A 22,430-nucleotide genomic window follows, 5' to 3' on the forward strand; every position below is an offset into this window, starting at 1 on the left:
GTCCCCCTGTCCAGCAGTAGGCCTCCCTTCCTTTTTCTCCCCCCCCCCCCCCCCCGTCTCTTCCCCTGAAAGAATTTCAGCCCTGAGAGTTCCTGCTGCAGAGAAAGGACCTCACCTTGGCCGGCTGTTGCTCCCTCCCTCTCTAGCTCACCCGCCACTTCCCCCACCAAAGCACAGCTTCCCAATCTCTTACCACCTGAAGCTGACATCCGGGAGAGACAGTGAGGAGATTTGCGCGGCCATCATAAGCCAACAGCCTCCGCGGCGCCTGAAGCCGACATCGGAGAGAAATTAGGAGCTTCGGTCTGGCCTGCTCCCTGCTCGCCTTGCCGTATTGTACTTTTTAGTTGAAAGACCTGGCGGCGGCTCCTCTCACGATCCCTACGTGCGTCGGAAGTCCGACGCAGGCGGGGATCGTGAGAGGAGCCACCGCCACGCCTTTCAACTAAAAAGTACAATATGGCAAGGCGAGCAGGGAGCAGGCCAGACCGAACAACAAACCATAAACAGAACCCTAAGCGTGCATGCGCACTCCTACCTGCGGGGCCCTACAGCTCATGGAAAACCGGCACACGCAGTGGGAGTGCGCATGCGCGGCTAGCCTTTTATTATATTAGATATGTAAATTATGAACCATATAGAAATGTGTTAATCATTGTTACAATAAAGATCTAAAGGTGCCCAGGTTTTATAAAAGCGTGGACAATGGCATTCGTAACAGGTTAGGTGCATCTCAGTGCCGTTACAGAAATGGCGCCAAACACACTCCATTTTGGTCCATTAATTTAAACGCCACTTCATAGAATTGCCCCTGGTGATATTTAAAAAAAAATAACCCCTGCTTGTGACCGTTTTATTGCTCTAATTAAGTTGCTAATCGTAAATCAATCAGTTTGCTCCCATTTTATGAATTCCTTAAGTGTTTCTGGAATATTACAGGGAAAGTTTGGGAAGTTTAAGAGGTATGTGGCCCACAGTACTCATGTGACGAATGTTCGCTGGACCCATGATGACAGCCTACTAGTCACTATTGGAGGCTCGGACACCTCGCTCATGCTGTGGAGCCATGAGATGGAGGGGCACCGCGAAACCAGGCAGTGTGACAGTGAAGAGTCTGACCTGGATTCTGAGGAAGATGGAGGTCAGTATGAAATTAAAAGCTGAAACAGAAATTAGGTTCAAGTTCCTTCGCTAAAAACTGTCTATGTATAGCCTAGGCCTTTACATCTATGTTGATTTCTTCTGTGGTCCTGATGGATCCTCTCAATGGTGATTTTCTGCTAGGTCACCAACCCAGAAACTTTATGACATCTTTCTTTCCCCTACCTCTCAATCTGGAACCTTTTTTTCCTCCTTGAAAATCACTCTAGAACAGCGGTCTCAAACTCAAACCCTTTGCAGGGCCACATTTTGGATTTGTAGGTACTTGGAGGGCCTCAGAAAAAATATTTAATGTCTTATTAAAGAAATGACAATTTTGTCTGAGGTAAAACTCTTTCTAGTTTATAAATCTTTCCTCTTGGCTAAGTCTTAATAATAATATTGTCATTTATAGCTAAAGAGAAATATGATCAAGAAACTGTATTATTTTGTTTTTGTGATTATGATAAACATACCGAGGGCCTCAAAATAGTACCTGGCAGGCCGCATGTGGCCCCCCGGGCCGTGAGTTTGAGATCACTGCTCTAGAAGCTGTGATATTTCACCTGCCATCTCAGCTTTCCAGTCTGCTTTCCTTTTCATTGTTTTTTTCTATCTCTCTCTTTTCTCTTTCAGTGATGTTTTCTGAGATCTCATCATTATCCTTGTTCTTTAGGGTCATAATACTTATTCTTCCACCTTTCCCAGTTCTCTTCTCAATACTTTAGCAGCACTGCGAGTTCATTGTTAAAGACCAAACATCAGTGTAAGAAGCAAAGAGAATTTGCTGTGGAGGGGCACTTTCAAAAAAAAGTCTAAATCCCCAAAAAACTGCTCATAACATTTAAAAAAAAAGTCCATCTTGCATAGTAACATAGTAAATGGTAGCAGAAAAAGACCTGAACGGTCCATCTATTCTGCCCAATAGCCACATGCATTATACATTCGCGATCAAATTGGAGTTTTTTCTTTGGTATTTCTGGAACACAGACTGTAGAGGTTTGCCCAGTACTTTCTTTAGGTTCCAACTACTGGAATTGCCGTCACAGCTCACTCCAGCTTTTCAAAACCATCTTGTCTTGCCATTTGCGGGATATAGACCTTTAGGCCCTGATTCTGCAAAGCGCATCTAAAGTTAAGCATCATTTGGACGTCCAAGATAGGTGTCCCTTGTAGAATCGTGATCAGCGAGGCTCAGCACTGTTTGGACGTCGAGAGTTAGACATCCAAATGATGTCCTTAATGTTATAATATTTTATTATTATGATGTTATTGGAATGGCGATTCTATGGTATTTTTCATTATAATTGTGATTCTGGGAGTTGGATCTGTTTAATGCTTTTATTTGTTTTTCTTCCATCAGAGAGAGTGACTGGGATTCGAAACAGTAACATTAGGGTAGAAGGCTGTAGGTTTAACCAGTGTGCTACACAGTGAGCTAGCAAGTTTCATAGCAATTGTAAAACTAGGTCCTATAGGCATTGTAAAGGAGGTCTACTTTTGAGCATAGTTTGGGCTATTTGCTAATTAGAGGAAAAGATCCATTAACTGAAACACAGCAAATGAAAAACAGCTTTAGGTTTCTTGCTAAAAAGCTACTCTTTTTTCTGACTAAACAGTACTCCAATCAGCTCATTACTGAAAGCAAGGAAAGCACATTAAAAAATATATAGATTGCATACATAACTTCATTTACTAAAGCTTAAAAACTGAAATAAAAGCAGGTACGGACCTTAGCATGGCTTCTACTTCATTGCAAATGGAGGTGTGCAGCAGCACAATGCTGACCTCATTGTGAGATCATCAAGATGCACCTACAAGGTAGAATGCCACAATTAAAATATGTCCTGGGATTTGAACCCATGACCTCTGGAAGATAAGCACAGGGTTTTTACCCAGCCACAGCTGCTTCCTTTCAGTTGTGAGGGTTTCACTTCATATCATGAGAGCTTAGTGATCCTAGCCATGTGAAGGTGAAAATACATGAGAAGATCATAGCATAGCAGATCCCTAAGCTATCATATCAGATGTGAGGAAGCAGTGATCTCACAATGAGGTCAGCATTGTGCAGCTGCACACCTCCATTTGCAATGAAGTAGAAGCCATGTTAAGGTCTATATCAGTTTTTTCTGTTTTTAAGCTTTTGCAAATGAAGTTATGTATGCAATCTATATTTTTTTCATATGCTTTCTTTGCTTTCAAGAATGAGCTAATTGAAGCACTGTTTAGTCAGAAAAAAAGGGTAGCTTTTTAGCACAAAACCTAAAGCTGTGTTTTTCATGTGCTATGCTTCAGTTAATGGATCTTTTCTTTTAATTAGCAAATAGAATTGCTGTTTGTCCACAAAAATAGAAGGTTTTGCATGCAATATATCTCTTTTGATGTGCCCTGTTTTTGTGGTGCCTTATTAAATGTATTTTGAGCTTAATAAAGCAAAAATAAAAACCCAGAGAGCTATTTAGCAGATCGCATTATTGACGTCCAAACTGTGCCTAAGTTCCGTTCATAGAACTTAGATCTATCTGAAGCCCAAACTAAGCTCAAAAGTAGACCTGGTCTTCATTTGCCTACAATGTACATAGGCATGAAATGGACACCCTAGGTTGCTCAGAGTTATGCAAATGATGAATCAAAGGATGCCCATATTGAAGCTTCGCCCAAACCATGCCCATGCCTATTCCGTTAGGCGTGAGTTTTCCCAATGGGCGTCCATGAAATTGTGGAGGCGCCTACAAAGTGCCATCCACATCCTTTGGATGTCCATGTGCCAATCATCACTCGTTAAGACCCTTAAATGGCTCATTAACCACTTAGTTTGTACGCCTAAGTCCCGCTCAGCATTAGATAAGACTTAGGCAGACTTTATAGAATCAGGGCCTAAAAATCTGCCCAGCACTGAACTCGCTTCCAAATGACGAGTTTCTGTCGAAGCCCTCCCCACCTCATCTTAAACTGAATTACGATACGTGGGATACAGACCGTGCAAGTCTGCCTGGAGCTGGCCCTAGTTCATTTTATACCATTCATTTTCTAATTAGAGATCCTTTGTGTTCATCCCACACTTTTTTTAAATTTATTTATTTATTTAGATTTCTATCCCATTCTCCCGGGAGCTCAGAACAGGTTACAATTGACATTCACAGTAAAGTTACAGGATAAAAAAAATTATAGACATTCAAAGAAGAGGCAGGGGAGGGGATGTAGAGAGAGAAGGGGAGGGGGTGCAAGGGAAGGAAAGAGGAGGGCAGAGATGGGGGAGCAGTAAGGTAGCAAGGCATTAGAGGAAGAGGAGCAGGGAGCAGGAGAGAGGAGAAAGGAAGGGGAGCTAGGAGGAGGTAGTCCATTAGCACTGTTCAATTGCCTTCATCTCCACCACCTCCCTCGGGAGGGCATTCCAGGCATCCACTACCCTCTCCGTTAAAAAATAATTTCCTAACACTGCTCCTATGTCTACCACCCCACAACCTCAATATATGTCCTCTGGTTTTACAAATTTCCCTTTTCTGGAAAAGATTTGTTTATATCCCCCCACCCTTTTACTAAACTGTGATAGTGGTTATTAGCGCAGGGAACCACATGGAACATTCAGTGCGGTTCCCTGCGCTAATAAACACTATCGAGGTTTAGTAAAATGGGAGGGCATTTTCTTTTCAAGTATTTAAACATCTGTATCATATCTCCCCTGTCCCTCCTTTCCTCTAGAGCAAAGGTGTCCAACCATTTGGCTTCCCTGGGCCGCATTGGCCGAAAAAAATGTTTCTGATGGTCGCACAAATGCGCAAACGTTGCAGCAAGACAGAGGAGGGAGCCGGCAAGACGGTAAACAGCCGGAGGCAGCAGAGGAAAACACTGCATCGCCCTCGACCAGGGCCACACAAAATCCTTCACGGGGCCGCATACGGCCCTCGGGCCGCAGGTTGGACACCCCTGCTCTAGAGTATACATATCTTTCCTCGTTTGACTTCTGGTGCAAACCCCATACCATTTTTGTCGCCTTCCTCTGGACTACTTCAAGTCTTTTTAAGTCCATTGTCAGATACAACCTCCAAAACTGAACACAATATTCCAAGTGGGGCCTCACCAATGACCAGTACAGGGGCATCAACACTTTCTTTCTTCTGCTGGTTACACCTCTTTCTATACAGCCTAGCATCCTTCCAGCTACAGCCACCAACTTGTCACACTGCTTTGTTGCCTTCAGATCCTCAGACACTCTTCTCATTTGTGACATCTATGACAATAGCTGACGGAAGCCCTGACCGCCTTTTCACCTGGATTTCACCACTCCCCTTTCCCTGTGCTTCACGATGTCTCACGACTGTCTATAGCGCTATTATCTAGCCTAAAGTTATCGCTGAAGCTGTGGAAGAGAATCAGAAATTTTACAGCAGTGTAAAACAATGATCAAAGTGATATAAGCTATACACAGGCCATGGTAGATCAACTTGTACACCTGCTACCTGCCACACAAATCCTAATGATTTTAATACTGAATGTAACCATTAAATAATTTTCCTTTTGTTTCATTTTAATTTGTTGAAATACCCTTTAAGTGTAATGTTATATTTGTATTTTAGATAATCGTCTGTTTTTATTTAATAATTGTAAGTGTGTTACCAAAAATTTTTTATTTATTTGTACATCGCCTTGAATTTTGAATTGGCGATAAATCAAAAATATTTAATAAACTTGGATAAACTTGGAAACTTGGATAATGAACTCTAATTAACTTACTAGCATCTCCCAGTGGCAGATTGCCAATCAAATGGCATGCATGAATTTTACTGGATTGTATATTTGGTTCATGAGTATGCTATGAGTACGCCAAAACAAATTAAGACTTTTTACAGAGGGGGCAGGGGATCATTCTTTGCTTGGGTTTTGTGCCACTTACACTACTGCATAGATTAGACGATAAAAACCTTCAGAAACATAAAGGTAGAATTTCCAAGCGATTAATCGACTGTCATGACAATCAGAATTCAGTGTACACAGTATAGTGTTGAGCCTGACTTAACAATGAAGCAAAGAGCACAGTTATTATGTGGGCTGCTGTCTTTTAATATGTACTTTCCCTGGTCTTGTTTCACGTATTCTCATTCTGAAACTAGGCTACGACAGCGATGTGATCAGGGAGAACTACATAAACTATACCATCAAAGCCTTATCTACAAAGATTCGACCAATGCAGGGAATCAAGCCTCACCTACAGCAAAAAGAGCCCTCACTGGATGAAAGGTAACAGAAGTTATACATTTCATAGGCTCTCACTGCAGGAAACATTTACAGAATTTGCCTCTGAACCTGCTGTTTGGGACACACATCTCTTCATACTATTTCATGCCTATTTCTGAAAATGTAAACAATTAAACAATATGCTTGTTGCAGGTTTCCGGGTCTCGCTGCATCTTTGTCAGGTAGAAACTGACGTTTCATCCACCGTGCTGTGGCTTTCTTCAGGGTATGCTTTGAAGTCTGCAGTGTGACTCTGGAAATAGTGGGTTCACTGACTTGATTGGGAACAGGGCAGTCTACCAATTTGAATTTTGGCGGGAAAGTCAGTTGGTCAGAAATTAGAATTTTGCTGGGAAAGTCCATAGACTGGAAAAGTCTCTGGTAGGTTTAAAGACGTTCTCCCTGTGGAGCTGGGTTAAACCTACCAGAGACTTTTCCATTCTATGGACTTTCACAAAATTCAAATTTCTGACCAACTGACTTTCCCGCCAAAATTCAAATCAGTAGACTGCCCTGTTCCCAATCAAGTCAGTGAACCCACTATTTACACAGTCACACTGCAGACTTCAAAGCATACCCTGAAGAAAGCCACAGCACGGGTGGCTGAAACGTTGGTTTCTACCAGAGAAAGACGCATTGAGACCCGGAAACCTGCAAAAAGCACAATGCCAGCTGTGGAAACCCTGAGAGAACAATTAAACAATATACTCAGAGTGCAAAATGTAAACCAATTGAACAGTTCAAGTGAAAGGGGGCAATCTATATAGGGTGCTTAGCAGCAGCATAGCAATAGAGGATGGCGCACGGGGCAGAGGGGAGATGGCACTTAGCATCCCCCCTCGATGGGGGTTTCTTAAATGCATTCCCACCATACCTCTTCAAGTCTTCGCCAGCAGCAAGCAGGGTCTCCTCCTCACTGCTCGCACTTGCTTGAGCTTGCCCTCTGACATCAATTCCTTGGGGGAGGGGGAGGTGTTGGAAGCCAGCAATGAGAGTGAAACAGGAGCGATAGCACAAATATTAACTCAAATATTTGTTATGGGTCTCGGAGGGAAAGTATTGGGCGAGAAACGTGTGCAACCTATTTACCATTCATTTAACAGCAGTCTGGGGTGGGTGGGAGATCAAAAGCACGAAAGTTCTTCAAGCCGAGTTATTCAGTTTGACCACGATTACAGAGAATAACCCTTTATGGAAGGAAGGGAGTGAGGGGTACTGAGAGACGGGCCCAAAAAGATTTGCATAGGGTCTTTCAGATGGTGGGGGAAGATGTATTTAAAAGTTTAGTGAATTGGAAGAGGAATATGGATTAAGGCCAGGGGAATTTTTGGCTGTCTTTCAAGGTGCCCTCTAGGTGCACTGTTATAGTATTACCCTGTATTAATAGCACAAAAACTCGGATATGGTGAATATCACAATGAATACAAAAAACACTTTCACCAAAAGGAAAAAGTTGAAGGTATATAATAAACAGAAACACAAGCAGAGACCAGTTTCTACGGAGGAAAAAGCCTCAGACAGGGGCCCACCCACCTCCACAATGGTGGAATAACGGTGTTCAGGCGATCACTTCACTGGCATAAAACCTCCTTCTATAGTGGTCATAGCAATGTGTTTAAAAATTATTATTTTCACTTATATTTTTGCTTTCAGATTTGAATGGTAAGAGAAGATAATGACTTAACTTTCTCCTTAGGGATCGGGACACCAACGGTGGCCAGCGTTTCACTGTCAAGCTGCCTCAGGGTGTAAACAAGTCTTAGGGTCATTTGAGACGTAAGCGAGCGTCCACATGAAAGTGAGAATGTGATCGGACTTGTTTACACCCTGAGGCAGCTTGACAGTGAAACGCTGGCCACCGTTGGTGTCCCGATCCCTAAGGAGAAAGTTAAGTCATTATCTTCTCTTACCATTCAAATCTGAAAGCAAAAATATAAGTGAAAATAATAATTTTTAAACACATTGCTATGACCACTATAGAAGGAGGTTTTATGCCAGTGAAGTGATCGCCTGAACACCGTTATTCCACCATTGTGGAGGTGGGTGGGCCCCTGTCTGAGGCTTTTTCCTCCGTAGAAACTGGTCTCTGCTTGTGTTTCTGTTTATTATATACCTTCAACTTTTTCCTTTTGGTGAAAGTGTTTTTTGTATATATAGTATTACCCTGTGCCATTGTACATTAACTGGTAGGAAACAATCTGCTAAAAATAGGAGCGGTGCTTCAAAATATTTCTGCTTTTAACTAGATGTAAGGAAAAAGTTCCTGGGGGAAATACAGCGTGTGGACTCTATTTTCAAATCTGTCTGCACTGTTTTCCAAAGCAGTTGTGCCAGTCTGCAGGTAATTTTAAAAAGGGGTGCACACTTGGGTGAAGAAATGAAGGCCCTTGTACCTGCCAGTTTGGTACCTAGGTGGGTCCCCACACTGGGGAATGAAAAAAGGACCAGACGCAAGCAGCCATGGGCACAGGATGGAGGAAAGTTTTTACAAAGTGAAGCTTCTCGCTGCCTTTCAGTTAACCTATGCAGGAAAAATCTTTGGGGGCAATTTCTGTAACAGAACACCTCCAATTTAAGCGCCCTAGTGATGCTCTGGGAGCACCTAGCGGCCGATATTCAGACTGCGGGAGGAAGCCCGGCTACCTCCTGTGGTCGGCTTATGAACCCAGATATTCAGTGCCGGCTGCGTCTGGCTACCAGCATTGGATTTCCAGGTTCAGAGCAGGTGCATCTGACCTAGCCAGCCAAGCTGATATTCATCATCTGTCTGGCTAAGTCATAGCGGTAGGGTTACCAGACATGTCCTCTTTGTCTGGAGGGCTTCTGCGCATGCGCGGATGGGTCTCAGCGACGTCACACCTATGCATGTGACATCATCGCGTCCGTGCATGTGCGGAAGCCCTCCAGACATGGCCCCGAAGAGAGGTTTGTGTGGGGCTGGAGTTGGGGGGGGGGGGGGTGGAATGAGGCAGGGCTGTGTGCGGAATGGGGCAGGGTCACAGTTCTCTGCTTTTTCGACCAGAAATCTGGTAACCCTACATAGCGGCCAAAGATAGGCCTGCTTTTTAGTCAGGCTTGTCTGGCCACTAGACTTAGTCCAGCTTTGTCGCATGACACAGAGAGTCACCGGCCAATCCACTGACCAGGATAGTCAGCGAATATTGGCGGTATTTAGACAGCCAAGAGCCATTCCCAGCTGGCTAAATACTAGTGAATATTGGGTGACGGGACAATCGCGCGCCAGACACCAGCATGCCGACAATCGAGCGCTGACTCGGCACAAGCACGCCGCGGCAAAACTTAGTTTTAAAGAGCTCCGACGGGGGGCGTGGGGGGGACCCCACACTTTACTGCATACTCTTCGCGCTGCCGTTGGGGGGGGGTGCAACCCCCCACATTATAGAGAAAACGGAACTTTTCCTGAAAAAAATCAGAAAAAGTTCAGTTTTCTCTACAATGGAGGGTTCCAAACCCCCCCCCATAGCAGCACGAATACTATGCAGTAAAGTGGGGGGTTCCCCACTCACACCCCGCTTCGGAGCTCTTTAAAACTAAGTTTTCCCGCAGCGCGCTGGAGTCTTGCACTGAATTGCCTGCCCTCCATTGTTGGCGCGCTGGTGTCTCGGGCGCGACTGACTATGAACCAAATATTGGGCGGACTGTCTCTAACATCATCGTGTTGTCCCAATTCCATTATAGAATACTAGATTAAGCCCATATTGGCACACCTAAATTTAGCCGTGACCATTTAGGTCGTATTAATGGCAGATGTAAATGGGTGCACCTAGATGCGGCTTTCTACGGACTAGCGCTAAAAAAATTAATACACGCTGGGCACCATTCTATATAGCGGCAGGATCTGCGCTGAACTTCTGGGCATGAGGATGTACACCAACTGAAACCTAGTGTAAGATCCTCGTGCCTAAATTAGGCGTGGGTCCTCCATACTCTCTTAATACTGTGAATGGCCGTGACCCGCTCATGCCGCTCCTATGGCCACGCCCACTTTTCAGTTGCACGTAAAAAAATGCACGCGCACATCTCATAAATCCAAACTGCTGCCAATTAACGTCAATAATTACTAGCACCCGATTACCGGCACCGATTGGCTTGTTGCTCAATTGAATTCCACTCCCAGATTTGCATGCACAGCTTTCAACACCGTTTGTAGAATGGGGGGGTAGGTGCATAACCTATAGTATTCTATAAGTTGTGTGTGTCATGCCCCTCCCATGTTCAGTCCACAAGTACAAGCTCATGCATGTATGCACTACCTTATAGAAATAGTGAGTGGTGCACTTGTGCAAGAGCTGCTTTTCTGTGCACTTAAGCGTACGAGACATGCATAACTTCATATTATAGAATCACCCATTTTTATGTTCACCACAAATGCGTATTTGTGTTTTGCCAGTTAATCCATTCCTTACAATTTCCTTTGACAGAATGCATATTTTAGTTCCTTTAGTGTTGTATGTACAACTAACATCTGTTCTCTTCAGCTTTTCTAATTGCTAATCCGTGCTTGCCTTTTTTTTTTAACCTTTTTGCTCTGCTTCTTTTTCTTTTCTTGCTTCCCATGAAGGCAGGGGGTAGTCAGGTAAGCAACAAACTCTTTCAAATGGGTGAATTGCTTTCATTGTGTCAGTCCTGCACTGCAGTTCCCCTTGGGCAAACAGGACCTAAAGGGGGTCTTTTACAAGGCTGTGGTAGCGATGCTGCCGTGGTAAGTGCACCGATGCCCATTCGATTCCTTTGCGCTTCGTTGCATTTATTGCGGCTGCATCGTTACCACAGCTGTATAACAGGAGCCCAAAATGTATTGTGTGTGGTACATACCTAGTGTGACCATATGGCTCCAGAAAAAAGGGGACGGATTGAGACATCCGGGTTTTACTTCCACTGAAAGCAATGGAAGTAAGGAGAACAGATTGAGACATCTTGGTTGCTTTCAATGGAAGTAAAACCCGGATGTCTCAATCCGTCCCCTTTATTCTGGAGCCATATGGTCACACTATACATACCTTACACAAAGTACACTAAGGGCCTCTTCTATCAAAATGTGCTAGCAGTTTTTAACGCAGAGAGCCGTGCTGCTCCCGACGCTCATAGAAACTCTATGAGCATCGGGATCAGCGCGGGCCATTCAGCGCAGCAGTTTGATAGAAGAGGTCCTAAATGGAGCCAGTCCTTGGACCCAGGAGTATAGAATACAAAATATTTTATTTAAAATTGTGAAAAATAAACGAACAAGCACTGGAACCTAGACCCAACACGGGCCGTGTTTCGACAATATAAGCCTTCCTCAGGGGTCTTATTAAGGATCGGAAATCTAATGAAAACATACAAAATAAAATAAAAATGACACAGCATTAGTAAAATTATAAAACATTTAATCGAGGATGAAATAAAAACAACAATAATGAAGTAAAAAACTTAACATATAAAAACAGTCTTAATGTGCGAGCATTATAAATCATTAATCATGCATAACGTTCATAATAATATTACATCAGAAAAATGATAATAATAAGACAACACATTTAGATAGGGAATCAAATAAAAACATAAACAATATCCTCGATGTAATGTTTTATATTTTTACTAATGCTGTGTCATTTTTATTTTATTTTGTATGTTTTCATTGGATTTTCGATCCTTAATAGGACCCCTGAGGAAGACTTATATTGCCGAAATTTCGGCCCGTATTGGGTATAGGTTCCAGTGCTTGTTCGTTTATTTTTCACAATTTTAAATAAAATATTTTGCGTTCTAAACTCCTGGGTCCAAGGACTGGCTCCACTTAGTGCACTTTGTGGACGTTCCTGCTTCTTTTGTGGAAGCCTGGTCTTTGGCTTCTGACTTTGGGATTGCTTCTTTGCAGCGCTCCCTTTCAGCGGCTTTGTGGATTTCACATATCTTACACCACAAAAGCTGATTTTGCACACTTTAATTCAAAGAAAGCAGCATTTGACTGATTGTATGCCAAAATCTTCAGTACACAGGCAGGGGGGCATGGCAGCCCTAATAATGTGTTAACAAATTATACGAGGAGGCACAACATATAATATGTTCATATAATGAGTCAAAATATTATGTAATCATGGCACCGAGGTCAAGATAACCCCCCCCGCCCCTCTTCAAACCCAGCATGCAACCAAAAATAGGGAGAAAAAACCTCAGACTAATGTAGCACTAGAGAACCAAAAGGTATAAATCAAAACTGCTTTTGATACTTTCACTGGCAAAAAACTCCCTCACAGAACAGCTCAGGTTTAGAAAAGGGCAAAGTCACCTGGAGGCTTGTTCAAGGAGTTAGCTGACAAAAGACAACTTGAGCTCCAACGCTGTCACGTCTTCTCCAATCTTCCCAACAAGTGAGGGGGCTGGTCTCAGCGTGGCTGCACTTTTCAAGGCTGTATTGTTTGTTCCCCTGATGAGCCAAACATTGGAGAAACAAGGTCGCTTGTTGGGAAGATTGGAGAAGACGTGACAGCGTTGGAGCTCAAGTCGTCTTTTGTCAGCTAAGTCCTTGAACATGCCTCCAGGTGACTTTGCCCTTTTCGAAACCTGAGCTGTTCTGTGAAAGTATGAAAAGCAGTTTTGATTTATACCTTTTGGTTCTATACTGCTACATTAGTCTGAGGCTTTTTCTCCCTATTTTTGGTTGCATGCTGGGTTTGAAGAGGGGGATACTTCGGTTCCCACGATCACACAACATTTAGCCCTAATAATGTATCACATTTTAGTTTAGAGAGGTGAATATATGAGAGTGAAAGGCTTATTTTATCCTTATTTATTCTAAAAGTAATTATCAGAAATAAAATTATGCAAAAAAAAAAAAGAAGCTATATTATTCCAGTAGAAAGGTATCATCTTAATATATTTGACTACCTTTCAAGGGAAATAGCTTTTTTTTTCTGCTCAGAATGCTTTTACATTTCTCTTTCTGACCCGAAGAAGGTATTTCTGTTTCTTTTATCTGAGTGATACTCAATGTAAAGTTATCTATCCTAATTTCTGTACAAGGTTATATAATGTCTTGTAATATTGTTAAAAATGATGAAGAATAAAAATTTAAAAAGTATTGTTCGTCCAATAAAAATCGTATCATCTTATTTTCTTTAATCTGGTTTTATGTGTTTTATTTCTATTTATGCTTATTACTTTTAAAAATAAAGTAACACAGCTACCATATCACTTTATTCTGTAAGGATATCCTGTGTAACTCTTCAGGTTCAAATATGTTTTTAAAGCAGAATATTATGGGGTCCTTTTTTTAAGGCATACTAACCGATTTAGTACATGCTAAATACTAAGGCGCCCATTATATTCTGTGGATGCCTTAGCATTTAGCAAAAGTGTGCTCCGAAGCCGGAGTATCCTGCAGCAGGTACCACCAACTTAAAAAAAAAATAAATAAATTTTGAACCAAAAAATTCTGAATTTGTGAAAGAACCTTTTGGTGTGTAAATAAAGAAATAAATGTACAATGCTGCAGACACCTTTCAGCACTATAGAAATGATAAATACAGTGGAGCCCTGGTTTGCGAGCATAATTCGTTCCAGAAGCATGCTCGTAAACCAAAGTGCTCGTATATCAAAGCGAATTTCCCCATAGAAAGTTAGGGAAACTCGAATGATTCATTCCACATCCCAACCCCCCCCTCCCCCCCCAAGGCCACTGGTGCACTTCCACCCTACTCCCACCACATCCCAAAAAGACACACACACACCCTGAGGCCACTGGTGCGCTTCCACCCTACCCCCACCACATCTATTAATTGTATCTATTTTGCGTATTGTTCCCATTCACCGATTGCATTTGCTGATTGTACCCTTTCTCTGATTGTACCTATTCGCTGATTGTCCAGCCCTTCTTTATTGTAAACCGCCTCGAACTTCTACGGCTTTGGCGGTATATAAGAAATAAATTATTATTATTATCCCAAAAAGACACACACACACCCTGAGGCCACTGGTGTGCTTCCACCCCACCCCCGGGAACCGGCTTCACCTCCAGCCCCCCCGCGTCCCACCCCCAAACCCTTGCCTTGAGCGGACACCATCACGCAGCACCAACCCACAGGTCGTGCCGGTGCCGAAAGAGCCTGCCAGGCCTGCTCAAGGCCTTCCGGCTCCCACTCTGAGATTCTCGTGAGATTCTCGGTTTCTCATGAGAATCTCGGAGAGAGTGGGAGCCGTTAGGCCTTGAGCAGGCCTGGCAGGCTCTTTCGGCACCGGCACGACCTGTGGGTTGGTGCGGTGTGCCGGTGCCCGCTCGAGGTAAGGGTTTGGGGGTGGGCCACGGGCGGGGATGGGCGAAGCTGGTTCCCAGGGGTGGGGTGGGGGCTCGCATATCGAGTCAACGCTTGTTTTGCGTGTCAAAGTCTACAACCCCACTCGCACCCTCCGCTCAAAGTCAGAGACACGCCTATGCGTCCCCCCCGGAAGATCCCTGCTCACAGAAACTGCCCACAAACGATCCTACAGCCACTTCATTCCACACCTCTGGAACCAACTTCCCCCCCAACTTAGACAACAGAACTCATTACTAGCATTCCGTAAATCGGTAAAGACCCTCCTCTTCAATTAAAGATCTCCTCTGTCTCTCCCCCCCTTAAGCCCCACCCTCCACTCTCCTATCTCCCTCCCGAAATTCCAGTATGACCCTCTCTTACTCTATCCACTAAAAATTTGCATCTATATGCTTATAACTTTCCGTAAATTAAACTACGGTATTTCCCCCTTCTCTCTCTCTGCTTAATCTCCCTGTATTCAATTCTCTCTAAAAACTATAAATCCAACCACTAAACCTGTTGTACTACTTATATGTCTAGTTACTCCGCACTGTGTATGTTCATTTGTAAACCGTTCTGAGCTATTGGGAGGACGGGATAAAAATCTAAATAAATAAATAAATAAATAAATAAATTTGTTCGTCTTGCAAAACTCTCGCAAACCAAGGTTTGACTGTAGTAGTAGTGTCAGTTTTGCCACAGCAGAAGCAAGGTTGAGAACCGCTATTATAAAATTAGCCTATATATGCATCTGTATCGTTTTACAGCTTCAGCTATATCCCCCCTGTTGAAAAGCAGCTTTTATCAAACATGCGCAAGAGATGCAGTCATGTGTCTACAGAGATCTTTTTTTTTTTATGTATAAAGTTTTGATATTCAATCAAGACAACTCTTGTTGAACAGAAATAATCCTTTACTTTGAAATCTTTAACTAACTTACCACCCCGTTTTACAAAACAGTAGCGTGTTTTTTTTAGCACTGGCCGCGGAGGTAACAGCTCCGACGCTCAAAGGTATTCTATGAGCGTTGGAGCTGTTACCGCCATGGCCAGCCCTAAAAAAACTGTGCTACGGTTTTGTAAAAGGTTTTTTTTTTTTTTGGGGGGGGGGTGAACTATGTAAAGAAATATCAATAAAAGTAAGAAATAATAAACCACAAGAAAAGAAAATTAAGGAAATTCTAGAGGGTGGAGATAAGAAAACTTCTAGTTAGCAGGAGACCTTGAACTAGCAATAGTTTCAAGTTTATTAGGATTTTATATACCGCCTATCAAGGTTATCTAAGCGGTTTTTACAATCAGGTACTCAAGCATTTTCCCTCTCTGTCCCGGTGGGCTCACAATCTATCTAATGTACCTGGGGCTAAGGAGGACTGAGTGACTTGCCCAGGGTCACAAGGAGCAGCGGCGGGGTTTGAACCCACAACCGCAGGGTGCTGAGGCTGTAGATCCAACCACTGCACCACACACTCCTCCATAATAGAAAAGGAAACATGAGTAATTTCTTAAATCCATGACCAGGTATACTTCTGTGCATGTGAGACCTTTTGAACCGAGTTAGAAGAGACCAAAATAGGTTTAGGGAGTTTCCTTGCTTCCAGAGAGCTCTAAAACAACTAAGATGGTCTACATGCTAATGTGTACTAATGCGTCCATTATATCCTATGGATGTGTTAGCACGCGGTAGCATTTAGCATGTGTTAATTTTTAGTGCACGCCAAGACACACTAGCGTGCCTTAGTTAAAGGACCCTTCAGTGTCCAAAAACGTGACTTAGAATCACTGTTCCCTCTAAGCGGAGCGGGAGTCCGCCATCTTCAGTCCTGCCAGTGGAAGGGTTTATTTCACTGTCACGTTTTCAATGGTGAGGAGCTGGCAAGCTCAGCAGGACTCCAGGAAATTTGCCTGTCCCTAGCGATTGAAAACACAACATTGCATTTGGAGGATTCCTGTTCAGCTTAGAAGCAACACGACTGATAGAAGGCTGCAAGCAGCGTAAGTACATTACGCCCTTCGTGCAAAAACGACACTGATTACCAGTAATTTCATTGAAAACTCCATGATTGATTTTCAAAGTCCTCGGATAAAATGAGCCAGAATACTTGATGAAACCTTTGAGACCTCTGAGGTCCTCTCAAGGAGCATCACTATCTTAACCCTCATGAAAAGAAATTGTACGATGTGATCCCCGCCAGTGAGCCTTCTCGAGAGTAGCCCCCCACGCCCTGGAATTTACTCCCAGAGGGGCTACGTCTAACTCGAGACTACCTCTACTTCAGGAAGCAGGTGAAAGCCTGGCTCTTCACCCAAGCCTTTAATACTTGGGCTGATTCATAGGAGCCAGTTCTGTGGGTGCTTGAGCACCCCCAATATTGAACAAACTCCTTTAACCAGAAAGGGGTCATTTCCAATTTGGTTTAGCACCCCCAGTCCTATGGGGTAATTGACTATACACTCATTTTGCACCAAGTGTAGCTTGCTACACACAATGTAAGTAAATCAGTTCTTTATATGTTGTTTTAACTGTATAAACAACTTGCCTTGAGCTTAGCCACCCATCTTGACCCCATCTAAAATCTGCACTTGGCCCCTGAACTATATGATAAGCCAGTGGTCTCAGACTCGAACCCTTTGCAGAGCCACATTTTGGATTTGAAGGTACTTGGAGGGCCTCAGAAAAAATAGTTAATGTCTTATTAAAGAAATGACAATTTTGCAGGAGGTAAAACTCTTTATAGTTTATAAATCTTTCCTTTTGGCTAAGTCTTAATAATAATATTGTCATTTATAACTAGAGAGACATGTGATCAAGAAACTGTTTTATTTTACTTTTGTGATTATGATAAACGTACCGTGGGCCTCAAAATAGTACCTGGTGGGCCGCATGTGGTCCCCGGGCCATGAGTTTGAAACCACTGTGATAAGCTGTATTTTAGAAAACCATTAGCATCACATCTATGTTATTGGAATGTTCTAACGTGTGCTTATTAGGTGTTCCATAAGTATTATGCTGACATTGTATTCTATTTCTCTTATATGAATTTCAATGCTCTTAATAAATATGTAATTTTGAAATTGTTTCATGGTAGTCCTATTAATAAGTTTCAGTTTAATGATTTTGACTTTACCTCATTCATTTGTATTTGTTTGTATTTTGTCTTTTTGTTACTGTTAATTCTGTTAACAAGATTGCAAGCTTAATGTTGAATTGTATTTGCTGTACATCGCCTTGGGTGAATCTCTTCATAAAGGTGGTTAATAAAGCCCAATAAATAAAATCGGTTTTAACCAAGCATTTACACTGAACCTGAAGATAAAATATTTCCCCCTGCCTAGACCAAAAATTCAGACTTCAAAGCCAAAAAGGCCTTTCTCCTGAGCTGTGTAGCTCTACATAGGTCAGGAAATATTTGAACTTTATGAGCCTATGACAATTATTTTATAACCCAGTAGAACATATATAGAGTCCAAATTGACAATATAACTTTGTTTATAAGCCATTTGCTGCATGTATAGCTTGTTTCACATGCAAAAGAGGCTGTTATAAGATTGCACAGGGGTGCATACAGGTAAAACGGAGACATACAGGAAAAGTGTTTCCACTTTTGTGTGATGTGGGCGTAATTCTTCCTTTGGGTGAGCAGAGATGGGTTCGTGATGTCCACGTCTTCCGAGTAGGCATAAAGTGGTGCATGAGGATTTCTGCTCTTCTGGTACTTATTGTGGGGCCTGTTTTATAAAGACGCAAACGCACCTTTACTACCTTTTCAAAATAGTGCACTCTATATCCAGTATCCCATAACACAAAAAAAGGGGGCGGGGGAGATATTTAAAAGACTTTGCTATACTTGTGCCAAAGAAAACAGACACCCCTCATCATCATCCAGTCATATTTTCTTGTTATGCAATAACAGTCTCAAAACATTATCTCCCCCTCCCTTTGGCTAAGTCACGGTAAAGGTTTTTACCACAGTCCAGCTTGCTAAATGCTCTGACGCTGCTTCAACGCTCGTAGAAATTCTATGCACATCGGAGCTTGTAGTTTTCCAGTCCACTTAGTAGAAAGGGGGGGGGGAGGGGGAATAATGTTTTGACACTTATTCCATAACAAGAAAATTTGACTTAACAATAAAGGGGATCTGTTCTCTTTGAAGAGCCCCAAATCAAGGGATGAGACTCCCTTAAAGTCCACCTCAGAAGGTCTTAAAAGAAAAGTTATTTTTTATTTATTAATTTAAAAAACTTCTACCTCGCTTACATAAAACTAACAAGTACAGACAAAAACATCATTTACATTACATTACATTAGTGACTTATATTCCGCCTGTACCTTGCAGTTCTAAGCGGATTACAGTATAAGATATCTGGACATTTCCAGGAAGTTACAATTTAGGGGATGCTTACAGTTCTAAGCGGGTTATAGTATAAGATAGCTGGGTTTTTCCAGGAAGTTATAGTTTGGGGGACGCTTACACAGTAGATGCAGAGAATTACAATTAAGGGGACGCTTACAAAGTAGATGCAGGGGGATTACAGTTTAGGGAAGGGTTAATAGAGGAGGCAGAGGGGAGAGGTTGGGGAAGGGAGGAGAATTGAGGAATACTAGTAGGGAAGAAGAGTTTAGGGTTGGTTACTTGTTAGGGTCGGTGGGGAGGTTGTATAGATTTTTTTGAATAGTAGGGTTTTGATTTCTTTTCGGAATGATTTAAAGTCACTTGTGGTTGACAACAAGTTGGAGATATAGGGGTCCAGTTTCGCTATGAGGCCATTGTACATCTTCTTTCACTGAGTTCCCTTGAACGGTGGATAGGAGAATAGGTTCTGGGTTCTTCTTATTCTGGATGTGCAGGTGAGATTTAGACAGTTGTTGAGGTAAGTGGGTGCAGATCCGTTTATTGCTTTGTATAGTAGACGTTAAAATTTGAATTGGATTTGAGCTCATATCGGTAGCCAGTGTGAGTCAAGATAGGCTTTAGTGATATGGTCGAATTTTCCGAGTGAGTAGATCAGCCTGAGGGCTGTGTTTTGAATGGTCTGCAGTTGGTTTATCAGGTTTGTGGGGCATGGAAAGTAGAGGATGTTGCAATAGTCCACTAGTTCTAGGACAAGGGATTGAACTATGATCCTGTAGTGGTCTTTTTCGAAGAATTTTCTTATTTTTCGAAGGTTGCGCATTTAACAGTAATAATGCTGCTGAGGTCATCTCACCATTCCATCTCTTTCTCCGCTGCAATTATTCACAAAATAAATTATTATGGAATATTATATATAGAGTGAACTTTTTCTGTGTGACCAATCCTTTCAAAAATATTAGTACAAGTTTTGGTGCTGATTATTTGGCTTTTACAAAATAGGTATAAAATAAGCGCCTCGTTTGAACATTGACGTAAGTGAACTGTTATAAAAAATACTCCCTAGGTGGCGCTCTTGCACAACGAATTGAATCCCTTCCCGTCAGGGCTGCGAATCTTTCGCACTTGCTCTGGGCCATCAGGCCAGACCTCTTTCTGACTTTTAACAAGTTCTTTCATATGCTGGCAATCCTATTTATATACTGTAATCATTTTCTTTCTCTTGTCTGCTGCTGACTAGAGGCTCCAGGTAATTCTTGTCTTTTCTTGTCTTGTCTTAAGCATTCTCCCCCTGGATTCTATAGTATAAAGGCTGCTGAAATTTGGATCCTGAGATGCGTGCACAACATAATTACTTATCCTCCCCCCCCTTTACAAAACCGTAGCGTGGTTTTTAGCGCTGGCCACAGTGGTAACAGCTCCGATGCTCATAGGAATTCTATGAGCGTTGGAGCTGATACCGCCATAGTCGGGGCTAAAAACTGCGCTATGGTTTTGTAAAAGGGGGGTCAATGGGCTAATTAACCCCAATTTTGGTGTCAATTGGCAATTTTTTGGATTTATACGTGCTTCTGCCTGCATGCTATTTGATAAAGTTGCATGCCCAAAAGGGAATGTGGCCACGGAAGGGACACAGGCATATCAGGAGTGTTCCTCTAATTTAGTTGCAAAGTCATAGAATTCCAGGTTTGCATGCCAATACCAGGGTCGGCACTAAGGGCTACATTCTATAAATAGTACCGCTCGGAGAGTGTGGCGCAGTGGTTAGAGGTACAGCCTTGGCACCCTGAGGTGGTGGGTTCAAACCCTGTGCTGCTCCTTGTGACCTTGGGCAAGTCACTTAATCCTCCACTGCCCCCAGGTGCATGAGATTGTGAGCCCACCAGGACAAATTGAGGAAAATGCTTGAGTACCTGAATATAAACCACTTAGGCTATAAATATGAAAAACGAAACAAACCAACCGCTAGGTGCCATTTGTAGAATCACGCCTAGCGGCGCTTAAGCAAACTTGGATGTCACTAGGCATCTTAGACATAGGCACAGTCCATTAGGCCAGCTTTTCACTCGGCTAATTTGGTGTCACCTAACCCAGCAATGCCTATTCTTCACCCATAACCATGACTACTGTTTGAGATAGGCATCCTTAGGTGTGGGAGGGCACCTCCACTCAGGAATCGCTAAGCATCCTAAGAGTTAGGTGCTGAATTGTTTAATTAATGTTTGTTTGGGGTTTTTTATATTGGGCTGAAAATTAGCGTGGTCAATTAAAAAGTAAAAGATAGGCCCAGATCCCAAACATAGGTGTCGCTAGGCAGCATCTAATGTAGGTTCTGTTTATAGAATAAGGCCCTAAGTGCTATAAAGGACATATGGAGTACCCTTTATTTATTTATTTTTCTATACTGTTCTCCCCATGGAGCTCAAAATGGTTTCCAGGAATTTATTCAAGTACGTAAGCATTTTCCCTGTCTGTCCCAGTGGGCTCACAATCTATCTAATGTGCCCGGGACAATTGGGGGAGATTAAGTGACTTGCCCAGAGTCACATGGAGCAGCGTGGGTTTGAACCCACAACCTCAGGGTGTTGAGGCTGTAGCTTTAAGCACTGAACCACTCTCTCCCCTTTATAGAATGTGATTTCAGCGCAGATCTTTCCAGCACCTTTTACTGAATCCAGTCCTCTGCTTGCTCTTCTCACCATCATCTGTCATGTGCAATTACTGGGGTCCAATGCAGTCTTAGGGTTGCTTAGGCCTCAACCACTAGTCTTCAGAATGTTCCAGTTGCAAAGCAGTGTGCATTGTTTCGTCATTGTCCTCTTGATATTATTGACCTGAATGACTATTTTTTTCTGGCTATGTTCCCCCCCCCCCCCCCATCATTTTCCTTGCAATACTGGAAGGGGTTGCATTTGTAAAACTGATAAGTCAGTTTTTGAATTAGATACTGCTCCCAAGGAAAGTCACGCTTGTACAATATAAGGCATGAGATCAATGTGCATGCACTGCTTTCAATGCATATTCATTGGGGAAATCCTGAAAACCCAACTGGATTGCAGCCCTCGAGGAGGGACTTTGAGATCCCTGGTATAAGGCAATAACTTTCAGTGAAAGAGTAATTTATTTCTTTAAACTCTTCATCATGTAAGAAAGAAACTGTTTAAACATTGATTTAAAAGGAGAAAATGTGAGCATGAAGAGGATGGTAACTCGGACCTTGTCTGTAGATGCAGTTCTTTTCAGAGATGAAGAAAGTTCCAGAGGGAAATCGTGAAACTTTTTTTGTATGGTCGATATTAGTTTACCTTGTTTGGGCAGAAGGTAATTAAAATTCCCAGCATGCAACAATACAAAGTCTACCTGGCAAATTACCTTATCCGTCCAATATCAATTATCAAAATGCCGGC

At 42.6% G+C, this 22,430-nt stretch overlaps 1 protein-coding gene across 2 annotated transcripts in view; it reads left to right on the top strand.

Annotated features, from left to right (window-relative positions):
- The window catches only part of EML5 (EMAP like 5), a 382,142-nt gene that overhangs the window by 284,766 nt on the left and 74,946 nt on the right, over positions 1-22,430 (top strand). The window contains exons 26-29 of one of the 2 annotated variants that reach the window (XM_033952880.1): positions 940-1,141; positions 6,252-6,378; positions 10,958-10,972; positions 20,264-20,272. In XM_033952880.1, coding sequence (XP_033808771.1) covers positions 940-1,141; positions 6,252-6,378; positions 10,958-10,972; positions 20,264-20,272 — 353 coding nt within the window. The remainder of the gene's footprint in view (positions 1-939; positions 1,142-6,251; positions 6,379-10,957; positions 10,973-20,263; positions 20,273-22,430) is intronic. The other variant, XM_033952881.1, reaches the window with a different exon arrangement.

The sequence above is a fragment of the Geotrypetes seraphini genome, chromosome 7, assembly GCF_902459505.1.
Source record: "Geotrypetes seraphini chromosome 7, aGeoSer1.1, whole genome shotgun sequence".
NCBI classification, from domain to species: domain Eukaryota; kingdom Metazoa; phylum Chordata; class Amphibia; order Gymnophiona; family Dermophiidae; genus Geotrypetes; species Geotrypetes seraphini.